This window comes from Haliotis cracherodii, unplaced genomic scaffold (assembly GCF_022045235.1).
Source record: "Haliotis cracherodii isolate W230 unplaced genomic scaffold, xgHalCrac1.p SCAF_6, whole genome shotgun sequence".
NCBI lineage: Eukaryota > Metazoa > Mollusca > Gastropoda > Lepetellida > Haliotidae > Haliotis > Haliotis cracherodii.
The window spans coordinates 24,852,990-24,874,472 of record NW_027266319.1 but is presented as its reverse complement, the minus strand read 5'-3'; the positions used below and the strand labels follow the sequence as shown (position 1 = coordinate 24,874,472).

The window sequence follows — 21,483 nt, the reverse complement described above, 5'->3', positions numbered from 1 at the left end:
TATAAGCCGCGGCGGGCTCGTCCCTCTCGGATATGACGTAAGATCGTATTTTTGTAATTTCTTCTGCGGCTTATTGTTATTCGCTTACATTAGTTCAATATCGTTGCACTGAACTCCAGATTGATTAGGTAAACACCGCTTTGTCCGAATAATTTTCTCAGTGCATGTCACCAAGCAAATTTGAAATTAAGAAGTATCTAAGAGACGTGTGTCTCTTTCAACAACCTTGAAATGAACAAGTGACAAGCAAGCACGTGCCTTCTTAGCAACGACCGCGCTCCTGGTTTCCCCTTACCTGTCACCGGAGACAGGTATATTTCACGCAACATGCTAAACGACAAGGCATTTCCCATCATAAAGGCGTCATTTACGTTGGCACATATGAAACTGACATGCAATCGATGATGTAAATTGCAGTAACCAAGGAGTGTATGCGGAATTCGAGTTGTAAGAGGAGAGGGCAGGGCAAACAGTTATTGGTGGTTTAAAGACTCTCAGAGAGCTGAGCAAACAGGACGAATTAGACGGCGATCTAATAATGCTGTCCCGTGATTGCTCAAATTTAAGACGATATTTTCGAGTCCTTTTTTTCCGAGTGGTTGATAAAATACTAAGATCATAATGCTTCGGGATCAGTCAATCCTTCTTGACATCCAACCACACATAATGTTTGTATCAAGAGTAAAATTAATGGGTTTTTTCTTTTTTTAATAATATTGAACGTAATGTATACTACTCAAGTTTTGACAAAGATACTGAGATAGTTCATACTACCACATCTACACGTAATGAGTAATGACACAAGTTGAATGAATCAAGAAATGATCAAAATATTTCAAAAGTTGAAAAGCAAACATGAAATGTTATACGGCAACAGCCTATGAAATTATCAAATTTAACATCCCTTGTGCATGATATTCGTATTTGATTATTATATATTTGATCTGAATATATCATTTTCGCATTTGATACATTTTGGTATTGTATGCCATGCTCGGATTGGACGTATTGTATACTGTGGGTAAGATGTAAGGAAATATATAGGTAACGGGAAGTGATTGTTAGCCACAACACTCCAAAATAACCAGTCCTGTTTGCAAATCTACAGGCAACCATTTCAAACAGTAACTTCTTTTAGTGGCATGAATTTAACATATTTCAGTGAATAAACATCACTTAGAGAATTGTCACTGAGAAATGAGGACCTGTCGGTATGTATTGCCCTCTTGATAAATGTTAGTCGAACTCAGGGATATTCTATTTATTACTCGTTGTCATTTTAAGAAAGAAACTCGGAAATGTTAACGTTCACTGACGTGCAAACAGTGTTCTAATCACGTCATGTTGTGAATCTGCCACGTCTATATTCTTAATTCCTCCATAGGAGAGTTACAGACATATACATACAGTATTTTCAAGTGTACAAAGACTGGCATTCTTATGCTAAGTCTATCCCTCTTATATGTCAGAACATATAATGTTTCTTCACAAGATCTATATATTTCTCCAATTGGAAGAGATCTTTGACTGAAGCTTTTGCAAAGCTCTCTACAGTCTCTGGATTTTCTAGGAAAGAGCAAACTTAACTCACGCCACGCTTACTTCCACCCGACTAGTGTCCACAATGCTACACCACAAATTGTCTCTGAGATGCTCTGTCTGTGAACACATACACACAACGTGAACGAGCAAGTCCTGGTGGGCAACCTTGCACATGTCACGCGCACCCTTATTCCGCCTATCTGCAGCTCTCGCGCATAACCATTCCTTACAACGCCTTGTACTTGAAGTAAAATTACTGGAAGGTTACAATGACATTCCTCATCATGACATCGGAGAGTCCCTTAAAATAAGTCGACATATACTGGTCAGTACAATCCTCAATTATTCGTTTTCAATTACCGGATATGTCTGTTTACGTCCCATTTTTGTGTTTACTTAAGATGGAATAAGCTCACGATTCAATCTCCGTTTTCGTTGGATTTATTGCTTTTGGTGTAGCAATAAGATATTTCTAGGAATAGGTTTCAGGGTAACACAAATAAAACTTTAAAGACCCAAAGTAATTCCTCTGAAAGGCAAGAATGGCCAGTGTTTCCTTTCATCTGAACAAAGTTATCCTCACGAGTGATGACTTTGGGGATTATCTCAAATCTGGTACGGAAAGTAAATGTGACGAGGAGCTTACCATGTTAAATAGAATTCCTTCTTTGACACTGTGTCTGTGACGAATATCGAATCCTATGATAAACATAATATTTAAGTTGCACCTCGTTTGCATTGTTAGAACCATTTCTTAAAGAAAAGCTTTGAGGTGACCCCTAATATACAATCGCCAAATATAGAAAGATGGAAGGACTCGAATTGTTGACACAATCCAAACACACATCGCTTGAAACACAAACAAAACTAAACAGTTTTAGTGCTTTAGCCTTTAGGGAAACAGATTACACAGATTTATTATTCCACGAGACAAAGGATGCTGATTGCTTATCTTGCACACGATAGGTTTTGTTATAATGGGGGACAAGTGGTTTCCTGGGAGTGTTTATTTACCCATCTTTACCGCGTGAAACGTTTATAGCGTCTACTTAATTGCCTTTCGGTAACTATTACCCCTAAATAACATTTTCTCTCAGGGTTATTCTGACTGGTTGGTCCCTTTCTCTCGATTTAGTGAGTGAGTATGGTTTTACGCCGATTTTAGTAATATTCCAGCAATATCACGGCGTGGGACAACAGAAATGGCCTTCACACGGCGTTCGGTGTGTCGAGCCTACTCCACCGCCACCTCCATGGAGTGTTCTTTATGCATGCAGCAATCTGTATGTTGCACAGTTGTTCATTGAACCTTTTGGTTTGCGGACCTCATCTACACTACTGCATAAGTTTATATAATACACGCGATAAGAACGCATGGCACACGCATGTGATACTTATGCTTCACAGGTTGCACACGCGCGTCCAACGCGTAACACATGCGTGGTTGACAGGTTCCACACGAGTGTCAAACGGGATGCACCCGGATCACTCCACGCTACACGTTGCCAATGTGTGTAGCGTACATAAGGTTTTAACATAATCGCGTTTTCCTTTGAACATGTACGCTTGATTTTCTAACATATCATAACTTTTTACTGATTTGACAATGGTTCTTTGGGAATTGAACTTTCTAACGGTTGTCTTTGCCGTATACTTCTCTATTCGTGTAGAAACAACCCCAAGAGTTGAGGTTCTTTAAAGCAGAGTATATTACAACGTTTTCCCATACCTAAAAGTAATGAACGTTTTCGCAGAGAAACGTTTTTTAGAGTTTGCTGCACCTCCCAACAGAATTCCCCCATCCAACGAATGACAATGAAAGTACCATCCGATAGTAGTGTAAAATACTCCACAAGTATTGTACTGAACATGTGTGTGTGACACCTTAAAGAGGACAAAGGAAACTTGATATTCCCACATGACCTATATTGGAGTACTCTTTTACGTCTCTTGTGTTATGAAGGAACAGATCAGTATACTTGTACTGGAATAGATACTAGACATGTAATGCCCATGTGAGATTACATTTTCGAGACAAAGCACGTTTTTATAATTATGATAAATCTTTTTCAAACAATTTTAAACTCTAATATGTGGCGATTATTGTTTGAGCTTATCCTGAAGAGACTGAATTATTTATTTAGAAACGTGCCTACCAACTGCCCAAACATTCGATCAAAACAAAACCATTCAATTATTAGTCATTGTCTTCTTGAGAGCTTCCTGAGAGCTTCTTGATTATAGTTCACGTATCTGCTTCCAAAGTGCTTTTCAATGCCTGTTTAATGCCAGCTATTTCTAGTTTTCCCTTGTAAGATGAACACAAAAGTTATTGTTGTCTTGTGTCAGTAATATTCATAAACGCAGCAACTGAATACGACGCGCTTTGCACTGTTCTGTGTTGATCTTGTAAATCTTGGTTTCGTGTCTTTTACAACTAAACGACAAAGGTTGTTGACATTCGATACGGGGTATAATGGGCATTCGTGTGTGTATGTGTTTTTGTGTAAAGCATTCACATATATATCATATTTGATCCTTTGCTGTCTGCCTCCCGAGGACGCCACAAGGACAAGGACGTCCTGTGTCATTGTAAGTTGACGTGTTGGTTCAGTGGTGCAGACATGACCCAACACACTTGGGACATTACATGATCTCGCGTTCATTGGCTGAAATAGCCATGATGGCTATAGCTGTGGAAAAAACTATAATTGTTCTAAAATCGCTTGGTGACATACATGAATTCTTGATTCTTGATTCTACTACAGTAAACTATGGTTATAACCGGTCAAAGGGACCGCTTATTTTAGTTCGTTATAACCGTAGTTCGTTATAAGCATATATACAGCATATATACAACAAATGGCTGGGAATAAAAAATAAGTTCGTTATATCAGTCAGTTCGTTATAAGCGTGTTCGTTATAACCGTAGTTTACTGTACACTGATACGGTTAAAGTTTACTGTTACCTATCCGAATTCTGCTGAAACAACAAAGGGTGTTCACGAGATCACTGTTCAACATGACTCGTAGGTCTGTGTGGACCAGCTAGAAACGTAACGATGTAACAACGGAGGTTTCAATAAATCATCATTGATCTCGCGAAATTGTAGGTTATGAGTGAAGAGTTTGTTACGTGCTCATGGGGCCCATGCACGGAGTTTGTTGCATTGCTGGCACTGAAAGAACAAATGTCAGTGAAATAAAGATGTAAATCTTACCTGCATAATTATTGCCCACTTCTGTGGCGAGATTGGTGAGGATGTCATTTATGTAGTCAAACTTGAAGTACTCCTGTGAAAGATTTCGAACATCCTTCTGGTGTCTCAGACCGTAGTGTATTCCATCCGTGGCAATGTGACAGAATCTCTCCAGGACGTGATTATGACCATCAGGTTCATATAACAACTTCACCCTACTCCAATTGAACTTTTTCAAAATTGTCACAATAAAATTCACAAGTGAGTTGAAGTTGGTCCCAACGCGTGTCAACAGCGGAAACATGCGAGGCTTCATTAAGGCAAAATCCCGAGCCATGGCACCAGTGGTGACCATAGGAATGTCCCAGTATCTAGTTTGTCTTGCAATCGGAGCAGCCGCGTAGTCACAACATGGCCCAAAAAACACATGGACTTGTTTTTTCACATAGTAATTGATGGCTTCGTTCATGGCATCGGCGATTGAGCACTTAGAATCGGCATAGTTGACAATGATTTGTCTGCCTGGTAAGGGTCCCGTGGAATTGGTCACCTTTTCCACAGCTATGCTTATTGCAGGTGCGACCCTCATGGAACTGAACAATCTGCTTTTATCACTCGGTAACAGCGAGGCTATCATTATTGGATTTGAATTTACTCCATAAAATCCACACAAGAACACACACCAACTTAACAGCCTCACACACATGGTTGGTGTGTTATGATTCTATGAACGAACACAAAAATCAAGAGAACATTTTGCTGTTTTCGACAGGAGAAAGAAGCTTCAGTTGTAGTATTCCATTCGAAACATTTCAATCACATCCAATGCAACAGCTGGTAATTAGTATTCATATATGTCAATACATAATATAATTGTTGTATATTAATCACAAAAAAGATCACTACATATTTCACAAACAATGGATATCACAACTTGAAGTTAGACGTCTTGTAGATACTCCTTAAGATTGGAACTATTTTACTTCAGTGTTAATAAGATCCAGGTAACCACGATACGTCAATGATGAAGATCTTCTGGTGTAATCCTACAGAGTATGCGTCCAGATCCAACCTGAAACAACAACGAGTGGTTGAAATTATGAAAATCAGTCCTGTCATTTTGTAAAGTGAGTACAGCTCAAATATTATGTTACAATATCCATAGTAAAGGTTTACACATGTGTCAGTCAAGCAACAAGGGGACTTCGACCATGTCAGAGTGCCATGCAGCTGTGTCCTGCTGTCCTGCTAGCAGCCTACACATCAAGGAATATTGGACGGATATGCATTCAATGAAAAACAATAGACTGTTATAACTATCAGTTTTCATTACATGGACGTCATAATGGTTATGTGCACGGCATAATTCTTAATGATGTGTTGGAGTGAAGGAGAAATCACGGTTGAAAAGCAATGTGCACACATGTACTTATTTTCCGATATAAACCGGTTACACAATATTTCCATATAACAGCGATTTAAAGAGATTGTATGCTGTATCAATTTTCTGACGAACACGTTAGGACGTTTTTGACTTCCCTTTCCATTTCTTCCAAGGCTTTGCATCCTACGACATGACTCAGTTCTTGTGACCATCTAGCGATCCAACAGTTTTTCTTTATTCGGGTAGCCGTTAAGCAGGTATCATTTGTTTGTTTGTTTGTTTGTTTGTTTAACGCTGCACCCAGCAATATTCCAGCTATATAACAGCGGTCTATACATGATCGTATCTAGACCAGACAACCGAGTGATTGATATCATGAGCGTCGATCCTCGTAATTGGGATGAAATGACATACATCAACCAAGTCAGCGAGCCTGACCACCGGATCCCGTTAGTTGCCTCTTACGACAAGCATTGTCGCCTCTTTCGAGAAGCATTGTCGCCTCTTACGAGAAGCATGGGTTGCTAAACGACTATTCTCCTCGGATCTTTACGGGTATCATCAGGTATCGGTGGTATCTGAGACATTTGTCAAATTGAAACCAATACCATATTCAGATATTTCAAACAAATACATGGACGTCCCGGAAATATGAAATTAAGGAACAGTGGTGCTTTACTTTTTTCCAGGTGTATAGTTGTAAGGTTGTATCAATAGCGATATCTTAAACATACACTACTATTCCTACAAAACACATTTCAAGTAAGGTCTAACACAGGGAGCTTAAGTATTAGATCTACGCAATTGAAATGCTGCAACCAAGTAAGCGAACCTGACTACCTGATCCTGTTCGTCGCCTCTGTCGACCAACATTGGTTGCTGAAGATTACATGATCACAGGAGCATGTAAGTCATTAGATCTGGACTAGAAAAATAATACTGACAGTGATATAATGTACGTCAATTTACGAAGATTAGCCAGATCGACCATTGTGATCATCCAACGCTAAGAAATATGTAAAGGGTTCTAAATTCAATCACAAGTAAGTTAGCAACATATCAGGGTATATCACCTCGACCATGCCACGGACAATTTAGTACGATAACATATATATCGAAGAGAAAGAGAAGCTGACCTGCTGGTGGTGGAAACATGTGCCCTGCTTGAAAATAACTCGATCTCAGAATGGCACATCGAAAAACCGACCAACAACAATGCGGTATGTAATTCTCCGTGGGAGGATTTTAATAATCAGCTGGGGATTTAGACGTAATTTGGCGACCTCAAAAAGTCAATACTTCCAGAACAAAAGATTCCGAAAGATTTGTGTGTGGTTTGTAATGAGAATGCAAGGCTTCTTGTGCGGATTAACCTACTAATTACGTAATCTTCGGTTTTATCTTGTGTCAATGACAGTAATCCGTTAATCCCATGTAGCGCTTGGAGTGCAGCTATAATTAATCCACGAAGTGGATATTATAATATTAAGCCAGTGTATAAATTGATTGTCGATTGGGTGCTTACGTTTTGTTTGCAAACAAATGGGAATTCTCGAGATGGCTTAAGAAGTATTTAAAAAGAATCTCTATATTGACTACTTTGTTTAATATGTAAACCTTAATGACTGTAAGTACAAGTACATATGTATATTCAATAATCTTCATTCACGATTGTTTATTATAGTATTTTAGGCTTCCAGAGAACAAGTGTACATTTATACATGATAATTGATTTGTGGATCTTACACTAGTGATGTACAGTTAGTTAATGATATGTTAGGTAATACATAATAATAATTTTGATTTACATACATTTCTCTTCAGATACAAAGCATGACCTTTTATTGTTGAATGTGTTGTGGAGGACACCAGTTCAATTCATTTCTGATGAGAAGGATGTTTTTGGTAACATTGCGGAATGAGTGTATTGCTTCTTTGCTTATTATAAGAACAGAAGCATACAAAATGTTAGTCGTCCTCAACAATAATTCATCACAATGGTCACAGTATAGCAGCAGCTAATCAACGTTAGTTTTCACATCGTTTTAACAATACCGCCGTTTTTTTTGTATTTTTAAACTGTAGCATATTTCAAAGGAAGGATGTTATTAGTTCTAACAGTTTATACTAAATAGTGTATACAATACAGCCCAAAAACAAGGACATGCTCCGAGAAATTATTGGCAGACATGCAAGGCCTCATTCTCTTCAACCCGCTACAATCTAATCCCCACACATCGCAACCTTCCTCAAAGTACATTAGTAAGTTGACGAGATCATTACCTCCCTTTGTTCCCAGGGGTGCTTGGGTAATAGCTGTGCGAGACCACTAATCCTCCATGTTCAAGCAATACACGTACGCCGAAAGATAGAGTGGGCTATCGTCGCAAGGTTATCAGGGCAAAGAGGCCGTCCCGGCAAGATTCAATAACAAGGTGTACACAATCTCCGAGCAACTTAAAGGAAGTCAACGAGCGCTTACTCCAAACGTTGCTTAATCCCCAAATGAGGCTCAAATTATCGTGCCATGTCAGACGCACGGGTTTTTGTACACACATGACTTAACTGGTACTTATAACACTGGTGTCACGTGCTTAAAGTGAATGCCATTGTCACGGTCTTACGTCACGTGTCACTTTAAGTCTTCCGGACTTTGGATACCACTCGGTGGTTTTGTTTAACGTTATTCCACAAAACTGCCCTTGTCAATTGTCTCCCATAGTATCTGTGTACTCACGCTTCCATTTTGTCATACCATTTGTTCGCTAGGCGCGAATACGTTGCGTAACTAGTTGAAACAAATTCGCACGGTGTACGTTGGTAATTGTCGTCATTGCCGTCGTTATCGGCGACATGTACCGTACGTGGTACTATTTTGTTCGCACGAAATTCGCTGGGTAAACCCCAGCTTAGTAAAGACTTACGACTGTCGTAATTCTACGGTCGATTTGTTGAAGAGGACAATTGGCCCAATTCTTCGAAATCATCTTATTATTGATATGTTGTTATTGTAGTTGGTGTAGTCGTATCGCAACGATCGCATATTTGAGCCCCCGTTGGGGATCCGGGTTGGCATTGGTCTTCAACAACCCATGCTTGTCGTACGAGGCGACTAACGTGAGGTCAGGTTCGCTGACTTCGTTGATGCATGGCATCGTATCCTATCGATGCTGATGATGTCAACCACTGGATTGTCTGGTCCAGGCTCGATTATTTACAGAATGTAAAGCTGGAATATTGCTGAGTGTGGCGTTAGACACCACACAAACAAAGAAACAACGCTTATTTGTATGTTTGGAATAGTATATTGTGGCCGTGCTTCGGTAGCTCTTTTGAATAATTGGCTTTTGGCCCGGAGTCTAAAGGCTATAGTATTGTTATCTAAACGCGTATCTTACATTGACTGGAAGACCCCGAGAAGATTGAATTAAGAGTGAATTAGGAGAACATGACGTCAGGGTTCCGGTTCTTCCCGGCGGCACGGGTGGCCCAGTCGTCTAAGGCGCCGCGATTCGTTGTGCAGAGTTGCGTCCCTTAGGCACGCCAGAAACCTATGATTGTGGGTTCGAATCCCGGTTCGCCCCGATTATGTTTCTAGGTTTGTCAGCACCATACCCGTGCTCGTGTGTTTCACCGAAGTGGTAAACGTCTGAGACCTGCATCACTTGGGGCTTTCCTCCCACATTAAGCTGACACGCCGTGATATGACTGGAATACTGTTAAAAGCGGCGTTAAACCCAATTCACTCACTCACTCACTCCGGTTCTTCCCAAGCTTGAAGAAGGAACTCTGTGGCAAGCATTATGCAAATAGCTGCGGAGACCTTCTACACTACCAGAAGGAAGACTGCACAATTGGGACCCAGGCACTTCACAGTCGTTGGCGGACATGCGTGGACCTCAGAGGGGATTACGTGAAAGGTACTTAGCAACCTACTCCATCAACGCAGTCAATCACAGTGAAGCTCAGAACGTTTCATCCGCCTGTTGTAGCGTGACCCCCACCACCAGGGCACGTTTGTACAGGACCAGTCAGACCAATACGCTGCTGGTCCTCATGCCATTACTCCTTTCGTGTGCCAAGCATGCTCGGCGCTTGGGGTCTATTCGAGGCCGGAATCAAACACAACATGATCCTCAGAGAGGAGAATAAGATATCAATCTCGCGGTCTCAACTCTTTAAATGACGTCATACTTTCACCTACTGACGAGGCGACAGTGTAAATTGAATAGAACATATTAACTTGCAAAGAAACGCCTAATCTAATGCGTGATTCTCCCAATCTAAACAGGGACGGTCGGGTGGCCTGTTGGTTAAAGCGTTCGCTCGTCACGCCGAAGATCCGGGTTCGATTCCCGACATGGGTACAGTGTGTGAGGCCCATTTTTGGTGTCCCCCGCCGTGATATTGCTGGAATATTGCTAAAAGCGGCGTAAAACCATACTCACTCACTCAATCACAACAACTGATTTTGGTAAGTCCTAAGGGACACAGGACACAATTCTGCACAGCGAAGGGCTGTATCTCAGATAACCGGGCAAGAAAATGCTCCCATAAGTTTACAAAGTACTGTGGTTATACTCTCGAGTGAGTGAGTGAGTGAGTGAGTTGGGTTTAACGCCGCTTTTTAACAGTATTCCAGATATATCGCGGCGTGTAAGCTTAATGTGGGAGGAAAGCCCCAAGTGATGCAGGTCTCAGACGTTTACCACTTCGGTGAAACCCACGAGCACGGGTATGGTGCTGACAAACCTAGAAACATAATCCGGGCGAACCGGGATTCGAACCCACAATTATAGGTTTCTGGCGTGCCCAAGGGGTTATACTCTCGAATGTTTAATAAATCGAATATTTTTGTACGTTTAATAAAATGTCACGGACGTGAGAATTTGTTTTGCTATCAACAAAGAAAATGACACTCCTGGCACTTTTGCCAGCTTACTTGACATGTTCACTGGAACAGACGGTAATATAGAGGCTTTTCTCATTACCCTAACCTTAAATCGACAAAAAATTATCTTCAATTTTTAACAGTTCGATATTTACTATGAAGATTCAAATTTCAAAACATTTGAGCACTGAAGTGAACGAAAATAATTCTTGTCCCTGGAGAATGATTTACACGATTAAACTCATAAAAGTTATTTCGCTTCCGCGCGACATCTCACACTCGGTTCGTGGCGGTGAGAATTGAATGACGTTTTGTGTATTAAGTATCGGAATCCTGTCGAGGTTCTTTAAACACAACCCATCCGTGATATTTGAGACACTTCGTTCTGAATAATTAATTCAAAGAACCACACTGCTATGGTTCAGACATCTTAACTTAACTATAAAACCAATTATGACAAAGGAGATTGTTACAAGGCACATATTAATGAAGTTACTGGATTAGAAGAGTTCTAGTTTTGTGAAACTAAAACGAAGATAACGAAGTAATTTAATATTTTGAACGAGTTTCTTTCCTTATGAGCAGCAGACTGTCTGTACTTGTACACATAAGACGTAATTCAAAATTAACATTGAGCAACAAAAGTAGTAAACGCGCCATCGTGTCACTGGATTGTTTCTAGTTTGTTTGCAGGTGGCCGGCGAGTGCCAGCTCTATTGCTGGGTAGCGTCAGGCAACAAACAAACCACGTGAGTATAAGGGGCATCCGGTAGGCTAGGACATGCTTACACTCGTCGCGAAAACATGGTTTCATCACTGATTTTCAGTGATCCATTCATTATATTTTTCACCGCTGTTTTGTCTTTCACGCCCAATGGAATCTGTTTCTGTGGAGAATCGAGACTGGTTATTCTCTGGCGTTGACGTCCTATATTGAGTGAGTGAGTGAGTGAATATGGTTTTACGCCGCTTTTAGCAATATTCCAGCAATATCACGGCGGGGGACAACAGAAATGGGCTTCACACATTGTACCCATGTCGGGAATCGAACCCGGGTTTTCGGCGTGACGAGCGAACGCTTAAACCACTAGGCTACCCGACCGCTCCCGTCCTATACTGACATGTTGATAACAATATACTTGTATCATGAATACCTTGAAGTTTCCTTTCACTGAAAACGACACTATATTTTTTATGGCCGTATTTTCTTCGTATTTACCACAATTGTCAAGATGCACCTGGAACAATTTGTCCAACTCAGAAACCTTTTATATCAATAATATTTAACAAGGGCCGACATAATATTTTTCAGCAAACATGTCACAGACTTCAATTTTTTTGTCTTATACTCAAAAGGTATTTGAATAAGCTCACGTTAATCTTTGGCAAATATCGTAAATGCTACGCGGATTTATGTGCAAATATGCACACATGGTAGGTTATTGCCTGTCAGAAACACTATTTACTTTGTCGTACGAGTGTGCTTTCATCATGTTGGCTAACGGTATTGTTTTACCGTTACCTCACCACGTGGGTATTCCGGGCTAGAATAGATACATCATGCTTTAATGTAAGAGCCGACGAATGAGGATTTGATATGACCTGGTTGATTTATGTGTCATTGTTTGTTTAATGTTGAACGCCGCTTTCGGCAATATTCCAGCTATATTGCGGCGGTCTGTAAAAACATCCTAATCTGGACCAGACAATCCAGTGACTGACATCATTACGTCAAGGGATACTTTGACAAGCATCAACCAAGTCAGCGAGCCTGTCCACCCGATCCCGTTGGTAGCCCCTTACGACGAGCATGGGCTGCTTGTTACTGCGATACTAACCTGGTCTACACTGGGCTTAGCGTGTGTTCGTGTGTGTGTGTGTGTGTGTGTGTGTGTGTGTGTGTGTGTGTGTGTGTGTGTGTGTGTGTGGCGGTGTCAGACTACCCTGATCGTTGCTCATACCGTGAAAAATCTATTTATAAAAGGGTACAAATGTTAAATATGTGCAAAAATGCAAAAATGCAACAAAACGTTTGTTATCAAATAGAGACTTACAACACCTTGGGTCAGTCCGTACAGTCGCTGTTTCCTGACGTTTCTATTTATCGAAACACTCAGGGAAGAAGGAAAAACATAACTGGGATTATTTATATATTTTTTTTATATTCACGTGGAACGAGGACTGCTTCACGTTTAAGAACCGTTGTACGTAAGCAATATCCCAGCCACACCACGACGTGAGATACCAACAATAGTTTTGTACAGGGTACTCGTGTGATTATAAGGATCTTCAGCGTGACGAGTGAACACCTTGACCACAAGACTACCCCACTGTTCATTTTACTAGATAGGTAAACTATAATTGCGTTTAACTCGACATCACTACCTTGTACTGATGCATAACTGTTGAAGTAATAAGACACTGAATATTTGTCTCTGTGTGTATAAAACCCTTAATGGTTGCATTTGTCTTCCATCTTTTTCCAATTATATGCACATTGTTCATCATCCTTTCAAGACTACCCCGTGGTCCAGTGGCTATATAATGGACCCGTGAAGATCCGGGGTAGAATAGGTCTTCAGCAACCAAAAATTATATGTCGATTATTTACAGACCGCTGTCATATAGCTGGAATATTGCTGAGTGTGGCGTTAAACAACAAAGAAACAATTCATTCTTAAAGGAATATTAAACCCATTTCACCTCACTCCACCTCACTCCACCTCACAACACCCCAGCCCACCCTAACCCAAATCCACCCAACATAACCCCACGCCAACCCACCTCACCCCTCACCTCACCTCACCCCACCTTACCTCATCTCACCTCACCTTACCCGTCTTACCTCACCACACATCAACTCATCTCACTTCACCCAACCACACCTCACCTTACCTCACCACACATCAACTCACCTCACATCACCCCACCTTACCTCACCTCACCCCATCTCACCACACATCAACTCACCTCACTTCACCCCCACCTTACCTCACCTCACCCCACCTCACCTCACCTCACCCCATCTCACCTCACCACACATCAACTCACCTCACTTCACCCCACCTTACCTCACCTCACCACACCTCACCTTACCTCACCACACATCAACTCACCTCACTTCACCCCACCTTACCTTACCTCACCTCACCCCACCTCACTTCACCCTCCCTTACCTCACCTCACCACACCTCACCTTATCTCACCTCACCTCATTTCACACTTACAAAACGTATTGCTTGTGATTACAATGTATGTGCATTACGAACCACCAGCTGCTGAGGCTGAGCACAACCAGACGCTGTCACCGAGAAACCATGACATTAATCACGTTGCAGAGACCACAATTATGACTGACTCCAAAATAAGCATAATGTCACGCTGGTCACATACACACAGTATTGGAAGAACACCAGACACTGAACCTTCAAAATGGGAACACGAATTTACATAAGGAATCCACATAGTGTCGTGTTCTTTTGAATGCAAACTATCCCATCAACAAGCGATTTCTTGTGTTTAGTCCTTAAATACACCCACCACCACCTACCCTTCTTCCGAACCCTTAACGCCATCGAAAAGCCATAATGAGAGGAAGATGCAACGTCACCACTGTTAAAGCACGTCATCGATCCATCAATGTGTTCACAGTCAACCGCATAAGCTTCATAAGATATAGGTGCATAAATATATTGCATGAAAGTGCAAGTATCGGTCTATCCTTGATCATCTCATGTCATAAAATACAAGATAATTATTGTGTCGGTAATGAGTAAATGTCACACATACAAGTATGTCATTCCTGTGTCAATATGATCATATCAGTACAATGACACAAGGTCATCTGTGTGCTACATTGTGTGCCTACAACGAAACGTTGCATGATTAGTTGTATTTACATGTAGGATGTCTTGTTACTAACCCATCCTAGACAAGAGTGAGTGAGTGAGTGAGTTGGGGTTAACGCCGCTTTTAACAGTATTCCAGTTATATCGCGGCGTGTCAGCTTAATGTGGGAGGAAAGCCCCAAGTGATGCAGGTCTCAGACGTTTACCACTTCGGTGAAACCCACGAACACGGGTATGGTGCTGACAAACCTAGAAACATAATCGGGGCGAACCGGGATTCGAACCCACAATCATAGGTTTCTGGCGTGTCCAAGGGACGCAACTCTGCACAGCGAAGCGCGGCACCTCAGACGACTGGGCCACCCGTGCCCCCCCTAGACAAGACGTACCATATTATGTAACATTAACTAAAACTACATATAGCTTTATTTGTGGCGTTATTATCTGAAACGATATGATGCCTTCTTACTGACGTTAACTTCTAAAGCTACATGAAGCATTTTTGTTACGCGTACATTTATAACTGCGCATCTTATTACTTGTTACGTGAGAATTTTAAACTATGCGTACTGCTTTTTAACATCCCTGTTCAACACATCCACATTGTATCTCAACATTTCAATATTGATGTCGTATCCTTGCCTCTGTGAGTGAGTGGGTGAGTTTGGTTTTACGCCGCTTTTAGCAATATTCCTGCAATAACACGGCAGGGGACACCAGAAATGGGCTTCACACATTGTACCCATGTCGGGAATCGAACCCGGATCTTCGGCGTGACGAGCGAACGCTTTAACCTTTAGGCTATCCGACCGCCCTCTTGGCTTTGTGAAGTACTATTAAATGGTGTTTTATCAGCGTTTACAGTAGGACACTTGACATGCCCATTACTTCGCAGACACCAGGTGTCACCACTGTGAAGTGAATCATGTGTTTATTCTGACTCTCGTACGTCATATTTCAAATCTCAAATGGAAATGTCGGTGAACAATCCACAGCATTAAATCTTTGAAATTATCGATATAACTATATGTTTACAAATACAGTAAAGTACGGTTATAACGAACTCAAAGGGACCACTAATTTTAGTTCGTTATAACCGTAGTTCGTTATAAGCATATAGACAGCATAACTACAGCAAATAGTCGGGACCAGAAAAGTAAGTTCGTTATATCCGTAAATCCGTAATAAGCGTGTTTGTTATAACCGTAGTTTACTGTACTTCAATATGGATTGAAGAGATTTTGATCCAACATTCATCCAAGAGATATTGTTGAAATGTGTAGTTTCCAAAAGGTTTCTTGATATGTTAAATCAATGAAGGAATTGTGTCCATGACCGTACTCACATACATTAATTGTGACATTAATGTCACCTTAAAACTATTTCATACCATTTTCCAAACAGATGTAAATCGTAAGTTTTAAAAAGATGTTGTATGAAAAGCAAAACAACCTTTAACGACATAAAAACGACTCAAGCAACTGATTTGTAATGAAGTACTTTTCCAATCATCGCAAACGTAAAGGTCTTTCAGATCATTGCAACACACGCGGTGATTCTTTCAGTGAGACTAATGACATTCTGAAAGTAGATTCTGTCCGTTTACTCCAATGTCCGACACTACAACGTAAAATGTGTATACAAATATAACAAAGATACTAAATTCATTGATTCAATTTTACTCTTGATCGATGTGGATTAATATAACATATTTCCATTACCTTCCGTAGTTTTGTTTAAAATGTCAAACTATGTTAGAGTGTTCGTTGAAAGTTTACCCCTTACCAGTTTCATATGTGAGAAATGACCTATTGAGCTGCTTAAGAGACAGGAGTGTTCTATTGCATATATTGATGATTAGACTATTTAGACATGGATAGCGTGATCTATTCATTCCTGGGTCTCTTATTACGTCGGGAGAAAACGCAGTCTAGATATGTGAATGAATGATGAACACGCCCATGCATATGGTGTGTTTCGCTATAACGTCATTGCAGTGAACCCACGACATAATACCGTCATGAAAAAAACACATGGCCGGGTCAACAATACCATCTGGCAAGTGATATATGTTGTTTTTATTTTTTAATTATTTTTTTATTAATATGTTGGTTGGTTGGTTGTTTAACGCCCCACTCAGCAATATTCCAGCTATATGACGGCGGTCTGTAAATAATCGAGTCTGGACCAGACAATCCAGTGATTAATATCATGAGCATCGATCCACGCAATTGGGATCAATGACATGCATCAACCAAGTCAGCGAGCCTGACCACCCGATCCCGTTAGTCGCCTTTTACGACAAGCATAGTCACCTTTTACGGCTGAAGACCTAATCTACCCCGGAATCTTCACGGGTCTTTATCAATATGTACAGATTAAAATAAAAAAATACTGCAAAGATGGTTTGGGTGATCCTGGCACAGTCAGACTTTACTTACACTCACACCTATCCCCGGAGTGCCAATGAAATTATCTAAAGGGACACATCAGTAAAATACAATATTTGGGGATGCCAACTTTATGTCTAAATGTCTTACCCCTACATTAACATAGATGTTATCAATGAGATAACGAGTCGAGCAAAGAGGGTTTGGGTGATCCTGACACAGTCAGGCTGGTTAGGGTCATCATCGGCTCAGGGCCCTTGCCCCCTCTACACGCAGCCCAGACAGGGATCGAACACCTGACCTTCCGGTCTCCGGGCGGACGCTCTACCTCTAGTCCACGGAGGCGGTATTTTTAAACTTTAAAAACATTTACCCGTATTTAAATAATGCTGACTACCTGAATACACTCTGACCTCGATCGGCAATGTCGAACAGGTCCGGCATTTCCTAGATATTCCCACAACGTTCACGTCGATCATCTGTACTGTTTCTCCAAGTACCGATTTTTATATCTCTAAAACGTTTGAATGAGAATTTTTGGCCATTGCGTTTATCTGCGTTGCCCAGCTACATCTATAGGGAACAACTCACTCGATATCTCCCTCTCAAATATAACGTCGTCCAATTTACGACGTCATCAAGTTGCGAGTGCATGTTCGAATCACCAGAAATGACGTCATGATAGAACTATCTTTTATCGTGAAATAAACTGTGCTTCGTTCTTCATTGCTCTTTGCGATGTATCGCATAGCTATCGTATATATTTAAATAATCATATGTTTGCTGGTATGGTTCATCTGGCTTGTGAAAATAATTTCAAGTAAAAATAATAATGTTATGGGTATTCCCCAATGCCATTCTATGGAACATGATATTTTGTAGGTAGGTTATGATCTGGTACACAATAACATGCCTGCACATAATACAAGCAAAATGTATATAGGCTTAGGTATTTTAATATCTCTGTTCATGCTTCGTGAATTTATTAATATAAATACACGAAGCATGAACAGAGATATTGAAATACCTACATATCAACATACTGCTTTCTGTAGGAACATTGTCCTGAAATGTTAACTATATGAAATTATGAAATTAATATTTAGGTCTTGGAATGTATATACATAAAACACGGTATGTTTTTCACATTGACATAATGTTTAAATGACATGAAATTGTAAAAGTATTATTCGTCGACATCCATAATCTGTCATGCATGAAGAACGCATCCTTGACGTTGGGACAGCATACGATCACGTTGTCGTAAACGCATACAATAAACTCTGATTTTAGTAAAGATTTCTCATGATTATAGAAAAGATTTTTGTTCCTTTTGTTCTGTTTGAAAAATACGAAATTGAGAAAGAAACAAATATGTTTGAAATCATTTAGAATTGTAACAGCATAATACTCTGATATATTTAAACTATATTAGGAATTTTATAAGTATCCATATTTTCTCCTTCAAACGCTATACGACCAAATGATAGAACATTTGGAAAGATACGAGAATGAAATGTATTATCAAGATTAATGAACACATGGAAACAATTCATAACAGTACCAGCAAAGTCTACAGACAAAGGCTTTTTAGAGTTCCCTGACAATTAAACCAACCTTATGACTAGCATCACCAGTAAAATGCATCAATATAGTTTTCTCGGAGCATAACGTTGATCATCTCAAGCAATTACACAGAGATACATACACATTACACATGTTGAAAAGCGATTAAGGTGCGACATAAATGATATTGAAAACTCACCAAACTCTAGCAATCATTTACGGCGAGTGTACGTCAGCTGGCGACGCGCTTGAATTGATCACAATTAGACCAGTAACGCAGTAGATCCTACACTACCTCTATCTGCTCTCATCCGACTCGATTAGTTCACGTCCGTGAGCTTAAAGCCACGCGTTAACGAGATCTCAACGTGATCTTAGAGCAGCTGGCTACGGTAATCCGTTTACTTTTGTCTCACTGCAGATACAGAAGAACCGAAGGAGAATCCAGAAAGCCAGTAGTGTATTCCTACAAGCCCGGTGCCGCTGTGAGAATGTTTCTCGCGGAAATTCGATAAAATAAGACTCAGTTGTTGGCTTGGTGATGACGATAGTCACGGAGGCCATCTTGAAAACGCTGACAAGTTGTACAAGTGTTTTGGAATTATTGGGATTCTAAAGCGATTACTTCCGGAAATTGCTTAAGTTTTGAGAGCTGGACGGGGTTGGGCATTTAATATCGGAAGTTTTCCAAGTGTCATCTGACGTACAACTTTTTGTACGGGACGGCGCTTTTTCTTTTCATGTTTCAAATTTTGAACGAATGGAGATCATTTGAAATGAACAGGCTGCGACATTTTGTCATCTAGTCACAAACTGGAATGACTTGGTTTTTATATTTTTATTTCGCTGTATCCATTGACCGGTATCTTCAAATGAGAAAATATCGTAAAGGTAAAAACGAAATTATTTTCGCCATCAAAGGCGATCGATTGACCTATTTTGTCAAATTCTCTGTGAGTCACATGAAGGATCTCCAGTATGCATACATATCTGATATGATCATTCATTTACAGTTTCGAATTAAGTTTATTTGTTTTTAATTGTTATGGTGACACTAAAATAACCATGTTTTTTACTTGCCTTTGCATGTGTTTGTGACTTGTACCACCTTTTCGCAAACACCTGGCTTCATCACCATTTCATTTTGATTCATAAACTGATATAGTCGGATCTACCATCGACACGTTTTTTTTTATCTCTTTTGAACATGGAAAGGGCTTTCTCGTTTATATTTTTCACATGCACATAGGATCCTTGTGCATATGGCAATACATACACATCATAGATGCCATGTTTGCTCGAATTGCTACTGTGTAAAGTGAATAATAGCTTTTGTGATATTTTCATAACTCGTAACATCACACTTTTCAAGGGACATGTGGTACATGCGTGTCACATGAGAAGGGTTGAAAATGATTTTCCTGTACTAAACCTGTCACACATCAATCACTGAAAGTACTTTGTTAAAATCGGTGGTCAGTTAATCAGTTGCTTGACAACGCCGCATACCCCACTTCGAAATTCCACTGGGGCTTTCTTAATATTACCTATGTAGATTGAAAGTAAAATATGATGTATATTATGAATTCCCGACGGTAGGTAATTGTTTTCATTATACCAATCCCATAACAATATCCTGTTGTGTAGGTTACAAGGAAATCGTATTGATTGCAACGTTTTAGACCACAGTGGTGATGAAACCGTTATCATGCGCATAATGTATTTAATTTACGATGTCGTCATTGTGAAGCAAGTAACAAGAACACATATGCTAATTATTCCATTACGAATGAGGGGGCACGGGTGGTCAATTCGTGCAGAGTTGCGTCCCTTGGGCACGCCAGAAACCTATGATTGTGGGTTCAAATCCTGGTTCGCCCCAATTATGCTTTTGGGTTTGTCAGCACCATACCCGTGCTCGTGGGTTTTACCGAAGTGGTAAACGTCTAAGACCTGCATCTCTTCGGGCTTTCCTCCCACATTAAGCTGACACGCCACGACATAACTGGAATGCTGTTAAAATCAGCGTTAACCCCAACTCACTCACTCACTCCATTACGAATGAGTGAATAAAAGTTGTTTTACTCCACACGCAAGATTATTCCGCATAATCGCGGCTTGTATAATTGAACCTTTGCCAGATAAACCAGTGACTGAAAACACGAGTAACGCTGGACGCCATCTGGACATGCCTGCGGGGCACGCCATCAGCCTAGGCACCATGTCATGATTCTCATCTCTTCTGACAACAATGGGTAGCTGAGGACGTATCTCAACCCGGATGGGCTACCTTTGTTATACACAAAGAAACAAACATGCATATGGTGCATATAAACAACGTACAATCTGACAACGACCTTACCTGCAATTAACCGTATATACGACCCGTCCATGTTCCCTCATCATTTTCGTCTACCAAAATCGACCCACTATACATGATACCAACAGACATGTAACAGGTCCAATATCAAGGCAAGCTATATATCTCAAATGAGGATATTCGACATAATTACAGCAGGGAATGCTACAACCCAACAACCAGATGAAAGCAATTATCATATTTTATCACATGTACTGTGATCCGATGGTAATATGACCTACATTGCGTCTGGGGGTCGGCATTCTTGCATATCACGACTCGTTGGCTTACTGTTAAAGAGCA

General features: G+C 40.5%; 1 protein-coding gene across 4 annotated transcripts in view; it reads right to left on the bottom strand.

Annotated features, from left to right (window-relative positions):
- Positions 1-21,483, bottom strand: part of LOC139445984 (atrial natriuretic peptide receptor 1-like) — a 498,295-nt gene that overhangs the window by 335,869 nt on the left and 140,943 nt on the right. For all 4 annotated transcript variants that reach the window (XM_071227240.1, XM_071227241.1, XM_071227242.1 and 1 more), the window contains one exon: positions 4,764-5,814. In XM_071227240.1, coding sequence (XP_071083341.1) covers positions 4,764-5,448 — 685 coding nt within the window. In that variant the 5' untranslated portion in view covers positions 5,449-5,814. The remainder of the gene's footprint in view (positions 1-4,763; positions 5,815-21,483) is intronic.